Source organism: Pinus tabuliformis, chromosome 2_2 (genome assembly GCF_031772625.1).
Source record: "Pinus tabuliformis cultivar Carrire ecotype Pingquan chromosome 2_2, CPIR1, whole genome shotgun sequence".
NCBI lineage: Eukaryota > Viridiplantae > Streptophyta > Pinopsida > Pinales > Pinaceae > Pinus > Pinus tabuliformis.
Genome location: NC_142300.1, coordinates 674,943,397 through 674,951,757, shown reverse-complemented (window position 1 = coordinate 674,951,757; position 8,361 = coordinate 674,943,397). Strand labels below are relative to the sequence as shown.

Below are 8,361 nucleotides of genomic sequence, written 5' to 3'. Positions count from 1 at the left end.
ATGTGCCTTCGTTCCTTCTTTTAAAGGCAATTCAAGTGGTTAAAATTAGTGAGTTTTCTAATTAAGGATTTGAACTAGAGCTTTTCTAGTTAACAAAATTGGTTTACTAGATCCTCCTAAAATTTAGGAGGCTAACTCCACTTAAGCTTTTACTTCCCAATTTAACTCACATGAGAAGAACAAAACTTGACCTTCAACTTCAATCCTAATTTTTAGGGAAACTCCTGAATTTTAGGAACTCAACCATGCACAGAAAGAAACTCTACTTTGACTCCTTAAATTTCTCACTAATTTTCAAAATCTAGACCATAAAGAAAAATAAATCATATTTCTCGCTAATTTTCAAAATCTAGACCATAAAGCAAAATAATACCAAATTAAATCATATCCCCCACCATGGGTGACGACTCTTAATCCTCTACATGACAATCATGCAGCATCCCATTTCGTTGAGCCACCTGGATAGACATGTGCCCTTGTACAACATCAGTTATAGGCAGTTAAATTCTCACCTGCAACGATCTTTCTCATCCTTTGTGGTTACATATGCCCCTCTACATATCATTATGGCCATCAACTATACCTTCGCATTTCTCTATCATCACACACTTAATCCCATTATTTATAGGTTTTGTAACTCTACTATCGATATGCCCAGTCCCTTCGGTTCGTGTCTAGCTATGAGTCATGCCATTCTTCTTTTCGATGTTCATGTACTCCCTGGTTTGCCCTGCTGTGGGAGTCTGTTGGCTCTCGAGTCATTGGTGGATGGTTATTGCCCTTCATTTGGTGCCAAGCTCCCTAATTCTGATGGAATTCTCCTAATTCCTCTAGGGATCGAACTACCCAGCATATGCAATCCTTTGGTTCTGTCTAACCTTCAGATGCTCGTTCCTAATTACAATACGCAGGCTCTCCGGAGAGTCTAGGTTTCCCTGGCGGCCAAGCATGTCCTCCTGGTTTCCAATGCCCTAAGTTGCAGCCTCTCAAGACTTCACACTTTGTAGAAGCACCTCAACAATTCAAAGGAAAACTCTGATGGCTCGAATTCCTTGTACTCACTCACTCAATTCCCTTCGAGTCAGGGTTTCGGAGTAAGCATGGCTCGCAATGGTGATTGTCTAGTCCTTGAGGCCATAGTTACCAAGTTCGGCCGTAATAGCCAAAAAAGTTCGGAAATTCGCTGATACGATTCGATTCGCCATTTAATACATTAATTTTGATACGGTACGACATTTGTGGTTCACCAAATCAATAAAGTTAATTTCTCCACTGCAGTTGCGATTCTGAACAACTGAGCAGAGGGTACAATGCTCCGCTAGGGAGTCGGGTTAATAAGCAAGCAGCCATCGTACGCCTTGGTTGGTTTCCAGTACCGCTTGCGATTTTAAACAGTGTAGCAGAGCGTACCCTCTGTTCCTCCGGAGCAATATAAGCAGCCATCGTAGAAATATATAGAAACATTCAACCAGCCATCGTAGAAATATCCAACCAATCATCGTAATATATATAGAAACATCCAATCAACCATCGTAATATATATAGAAATATCTGTCCACCGCTTGCGATTTTGAACAGCATAGCAGAGCGTACCCTCTGTTCCTCCAGAGCAATATAAGCAGCCATCGTAGAAATATATAGAAACATTCAACCAATCATCGTAGAAATATCCAATCAACCAGTGTAATATGTATAGAAACATCCAATCAACCATCGTAATATATATAGAAATATCTATCCCATGGGACCATTTATACATATATAGAAACATCTATTTTAAGTGAGCATTCACAAATTTTACTAATAATTTATATATTAAAAAAATGTTATGGAATATTTTATATATAAAATATTCAATTATAAAATAGTAAATTCTTTATTAAAAAGGTAGCTTTTTATTAAAAAATTATAAAAATAAATAAATTTGGTAAAAATTTTAAAATATAGTTTTAAATAACAGACATTATCTAAATTGGTTTTAATAATGGTTGATTTGAAATTCAATTAAAGTATTGATTTTTTTTGTGATCCATCATAAAGATTAATCTACCCAGTTATTATTGAATAAATTTGGATTATACTAGGAATTAGTACTCGTTGTAATTTGTGGAGATTATTTACATATTCAATATTTCATTCTTTACATTGAATATCAATTTTGAGTTTTTGTTATTTATATTAATATATTCTATTTAGATGTTTTCACAATTAGGAATACAAATAATAGATTGCCTTAAATAGATAAAAATATAAATACACAGAAAACATTGATATTGGAAATAAAGAAATAATGGTATTATTATAGGAAAGATTCATTTTTATTTTATAAAGTTTTGAAAAAATAATAATAATATGTTAATCTATATAAAATGTATATTTTCCAATTTTTTAGTATTAAATTTTATATAGTCGAATTTTTCCCGTATCAAATTGAATTCCATATTCGAATTCGAATTTGCTAAATCAAATTCCATATTCGAATTCGAATTTGGTAAGTGTGCTTGAGGCTCCTTTTCCATATTCGAATTCGAATTTGGTAAGTGTGCTTGAGGCTCCTTATCAACACACTCGTAGCTTCACTGCTCGTCGGGGCTCAAGATGGAAAAAAATATTAGCCTCTCAAAAGCATCAATGGGCCACAACTCAAACAAATGGCCTCACTTCCACGCTACCCTACACCAGGGAAAGTAGCACTTCATGCAAAGGTTGCAATTAGGACTGAAGCATCTCATGGGGCGCTTAGTCGATTGGGTTCTTTGTTCACAGGGCTCGCTTAGTCGATTGGGTTCTTTGTTCACAGGGCTCTCGGGTGCTCAAGCGATTTCGGAGTCATCGCATGCTGACATAGTACATGGAGAAGCGTCAACAAGGGAACCTGGGTTCGAGTTCAAGCATTTGCCACCCTACTTGTTGGGAAAAGATCACGATTGGGCTCCATGGCATCGCCACTAGGCACTTTGTCCATCCAGGATTTTCGGAACGTATCCATTCTCAACGGGCCTGAGCTGAATTCCCTTTCTAATTCCAGGTCTGAATGACACTCTCAGATGATTTTTGTAATACCAACACTTCCAATTTTTGTTCAAGGCCAAGCCTGTATGCCTGCTAGAAAACTTATAGTTTTCATGGTACTAGTATTTTTGTAATTGTGTCTAATGCTTAGATGAGAAGCAAGTGTTGTAATATCAAGGTTTTATATATGTGTTATTGGTATAGTTCCCTCAAGAAAACTAGTAACACTCTGTCAATGCTCGTGTAATATTTTTTTGAAGTAACAGAAGACGAACCTTTACAGAAAATAAAATACCAAATAAAATCATAGATATACATATTAAAGAACAAACATATGGAATCATGTTAGCTATTGTGAAACTAGTTAATGATTTAGGAAAATTATGTATAATCATTTCTTATGTAATTTCAGAGCTTTTGCAAGTTATGATGAATTATTTTGCAAATTTTTTTAATTAGCATGCTGAAACGCATTCACTGTAATGCATGTATATTTTGAAGAGGAGAAATTGATGTCCTCTTTCAACATGATGAGTTAGATTGGAAAAAATCCTTATAAATAATAAAACAAATTTGAGATCACTTTTACCTTTAAATAGGGAGTTTGGAGGATTCTAATATTTCAAACAACAAAAATAATATATAAAGTGGGTGTTTTGAAGACATTCACGATTGTTTAAAAAGTAAAGATGGATCTCTCTAACCAGCATCCCATGATATGAAAGGCCAAAACCTAGTCATGTTCAAATCAATTATGAATTTATGGAATGTATAAGTTTTGATTTGAGATTTCCATTTCCAACCACTAAATAGATCCAATTTATAAAATTTGAGATCTATTATGAGCATTCTAATAGTGAACAAACTACATGAAAACTCTCAAAATGAAACAAAAAATTGTTTGTCCCATTTATTATATTTATTGAACAATTAAAAGACCCTTCATTCTAATTATTCTATCCACATATGTTTTTCTATATAGAATAGAGATGGCCCATAGTTGAGCACATGAGTTTGAACCTTGTGCATGGAGTGGGATTGCATCGTGTTAGTTAGGTCAAAGACAAGCTTTTTCTTCCATGCCAAAGACCCATACTCTCCTTAGTGAATACATATCTTATGTTTATCTTAGAATATATAGCCACCATACAATATGTGTTTATCTTGACGCTTCCTCTTGTGCTTTACTCCTTTTATTTTCTCTAGTTCAATTTGGAATTGCTTATATATGAGATATAGAATTATAAATATATATCTAATATGTATCTCTTTATCATGCACACATACATATTTAAATGGATATCTTTTTGCAATTATATATATATATTGAACGGCGATAATGAAAAAGTGAGTGTATTGACTTGACTCAGAGTGTGGCAGAGGCGGCCGGGCGTTTACAGATAATAAAGCAGATTGGCCTGACTCCACTCCACTCCGGCACGGTGGCAAAAATTTCTTCCTTCTCATTTAATTTATTTTTATGTCCCTGTCAATTAGGCCAACATTTTTGAAACCTACACATTTTCCGCGTTATTGCCTTGCAATTTCGAGCTCACACGAGGACTTCATATGAGAGGCGTATATGAACACGCAGCTCACAACTTTTGAAGGAGAGCAGAGTCAAAGGCGGCTACCCATCCTCCTCTGTCCACTCAGTTGTCACTGGCCATACATTTTGAAACCTACCCATTTTCAGCGTTATTGCCTTGCAATTTCGAGCTCACACGAGGAGGACTTCATATGAGAGGTGCATGTGAACACACAGCTCACAACTTTTGAAGGAGAGCAAAGTCAAAGACGGCTACCGACCTCATCTGTCCAGTCAATTGGGCCATTTCTACGTTATTGCATTACAATTTCCCACTCACACGCGAAGGACTTCATATGAGAGATATATATGAACACAACTTTTTAGAGACAACAACATCCAAGGCTGCCACCGGCCCTCTTGTGTCCACTCAATTAGGCCATTTAATTTCCATGTTATTTCCTTGCACTTTCTCAAAGACGACTGTCATTTAATTAGCCTTTATGTCACTGTCAATGCCAGTCTGGCAATTCGACCCTTAGTTTTTTAACAAATTTATTTTCTACGTTATTGCCTTGCAATTTCCAACTCACACGCAAATGACTTCATATCATATGAGAGCCGCTGAATCTATCTATATATATGAATACACAGGTAACAGCAAAACTCACAGGATTTCAAGGATACGCTTCAGTAGAGAGGGAAAAATGGGTCTCATTCTCAGGCTTTTGTGCTTAGTTATCATGGCGGTGGTATCCATGAGTGCAGCAACTATTGATAACTCAAATGGCCTTTCATCTGTGAATGCGTTTCACGAAAAAAGAGACTTAAACGCTCTTCTTTCGTTCAAACAAGCCATCACAAGTGATCCATCTAGATCGTTATCCAACTGGACGGTCCAGAACTCCCACAATATATGTTCGTGGTATGGTGTTCGCTGCAGACGACGCACAAGACGAGTAGTGCACATAGATCTTCATGGATCTGAGTTGGAAGGTACTCTGTCTTTTTCTCTGGGTAGCCTCTCTTTGTTGAAGGTTTTGAATCTGTCTCATAATAATTTGACCGGAGGAATTCCGCCCGAATTTGGGCAACTTAAAGCACTGAGAATACTTGATCTTAGCAATAATTGGATTCTCGGAGGATCTGTTCCCAAGTCATTGTTTAATTGCAGCCGCCTCAAATGGATCGGACTTAGCTCAATCAACTTGACAGGAACCATACCTGCAGAGTTTGGTCGTCTAGTCGAGTTGGAACATCTAGACTTGAGTGAAAATTCACATCTGAGTGGGAGTATTCCAGCTACTTTGGGCAACTGCACCTCTCTATCTTATCTTGACCTCAGTGATAACTGGATGCTCGGAGGAATTCCACCGGAATTTGGGCAGCTTAAAGCACTGAGAATGCTTGATCTTAACAATAATTGGAAGCTCGGGGGATCAGTTCCAAAGTCATTGTTTAATTGCAGGCACCTCAAATGGATCGGACTTGCAGAAATCAACTTGACAGGGACCATCCCGACAGAGTTTGGTCGTTTGGCAGAGTTGGAATATCTGGACTTGTCATCAAATAGGTTGACTGGCAGTATTCCAACTTCTTTGGGCAACTGCACCTCTCTATCATATCTTGACTTGTCGTCGAACTTAATAAGTGGTCACATTCCTCTCACACTAGGCAAGTGCATCTTTCTGTCTAATCTTAACTTGGCGTGGAATTCACTAAGTGGTCACATGCCTTGGACACTCGGCAATTTGAGTCAGGTAACCTCCATTGACTTTCATTCCAATAACTTGTCTGGGAAAATTATAATTGAGTTGGGATTGTTGCAAAAGCTAGAGACCTTAGGTCTATCCTATAACAAATTGGGGGGCACCATTCCTCCATCGCTAGCAAACTGCTCTTCCCTCACTTCTTTATCTTTGGACAGCAATGCATTAGTGGGGAGTATACCACATCAGTTGAGCAACTTGAAAAACCTTAGTACATTGTCCATTGAGGATAATAATATTTCGGGTTCGCTATTCGAAAGCATTACAAATTTCAGTAACCTTCAATATCTATTTGCCCGTAACAACAATTTCATAGGTCCAATTCCAAATTCGATAGGAAAACTAAGTGCTTTAAAAAATTTGTATTTGGATTTAAACAATTTAAGTGGACCTATCCCCCATAGCATAGGCGAATTAAAAGCTCTCGAAGTCTTGTCAATATCTAATAACAAACTTTTTGGAAGTATTCCCAATAGTATTGGTGACTTAGTTTCATTAACAAATTTAGATTTATCGAGTAACAATTTAATTGGGGGTATTCCAAATAGTATTAGTGGTTTGGTTTCACTTAGCTCTTTAATTTTATCAGAAAACAATTTGGTAGGACCAATTCCAAAGGATATCGGCAATTGTACTTCTCTCAATACTTTTTCTGCTCACTCTAACAAATTATCTGGAACTTTACCTGCATCTTTGGGTCACTGCATCAACATTCAATACATAGATTTAAGTGCAAATGGTTTCACGGGTGAACTCCCCGAGTCCCTCTCATTTCTTCAACAACTATGTGTTTTAATTCTTTCTTATAATAATTTTAGTGGTCATATTCCTATAGGGTTCACAAATCTCACAATGTTATATGCTTTAGATTTATCTAACAATAAACTTAGTGGAAAAATACCCTCTGATCTTCATAGACTCCAAAGTTTCATAACTAGAGTACCTTACCTAAATGATGGGCCTTATGTACGAGAAGGTGGTACACTTGTGAGGTTGCCAAGCAATTCTATGATAGAGGGAGCAACAATTGACATTAAAAGGCATATGTATAGCTTGCCATATTCTAGTTCTACAAACACCATATTTTATTTGTCTAGCAATAATTTGACTGGAGAAATCCCTGCAAGTATAGGAAGTTTAAGCATCTTGCGATTGCTGAATTTATCTGGGAACCAGTTGGAAGGGGTAATCCCTGCATCCATTGGCAACATATCTAAGTTGGAGGTGTTGGATTTGTCAAAAAATAATTTGAAAGGCCAAATTCCTGAAGAGCTATCAATACTACATGCATTGAGTATTCTAGATGTTTCATCTAATCACTTATGTGGGCCAATCCCAAGAGGAACACAATTTTTCACTTTCAATGTATCTTCATTTCAAGAGAATAAATGCTTATGTGGTTTTCCTTTACATCCTTGTGGTGAAAGAGAAATACCAATGATAAAAGGCAATGATAGTAGTAAGAATCATATTGTAAAAGTGGGGTGGTTTCATCGTGTTGATGAAAAGATTTCAGTTGTAGCATTGGGAATTGGACTAGGGATTGGATTTGGTGGAACTATTGCTATGTTAAACATGTGGGAAAAAGCCAAATTTTGGATGTCTAGTATGTGGCCCATTAAACCACAACCATATTATGGAGTGTATAGATTCCCTACATAATCAATAAAGATTGGCCCATTAAACCACAACCATATTATGGAGTGTATCGATTCCCTACATAATCAATAAAGATTGGCCCATTAAACCACAACCATGTTATTGAGTGTACCGATTCCCTACATAACCAATAACGATTCAAGAAGATGTATGAATATTCTTTTATACTTTATATATATATATATATATAAATATAAATTTTTATAATATTTTTAAATTTTAATAATACATGTATTTTTTAAAATGTCAAAATGATACATATTTGACTATACATATGTATGTTTGCAAATTCATAAAGTATACATAATACCTTGATTAATTGCACATCACCTTATCCAATAGACCATAGTGTTGTTATATATATATGAAATAATTAAAACTCGTAATTTGTTA

At 36.1% G+C, this 8,361-nt stretch overlaps 1 protein-coding gene across 1 annotated transcript; it reads left to right on the top strand.

Annotated features, from left to right (window-relative positions):
- Positions 1-5,143: 5,143 nt before the first annotated feature.
- On the top strand, positions 5,144-8,000 carry LOC149194451 (uncharacterized). Its single transcript, XM_089405092.1, has one exon. The coding sequence runs from the start codon at positions 5,155-5,157 to the stop codon at positions 7,969-7,971; it is 2,817 nt and encodes a 938-aa protein (XP_089261218.1). The 5' UTR covers positions 5,144-5,154; the 3' UTR covers positions 7,972-8,000.
- The last annotated feature ends 361 nt before the right edge of the window (positions 8,001-8,361 follow it).

Coding starts and splice junctions, on each gene's coding strand:
- LOC149194451 (XM_089405092.1), top strand. CDS start 5,155: ATGAGAGCCGCTGAATCTATCTATATATATGAATACACAGGTAACAGC.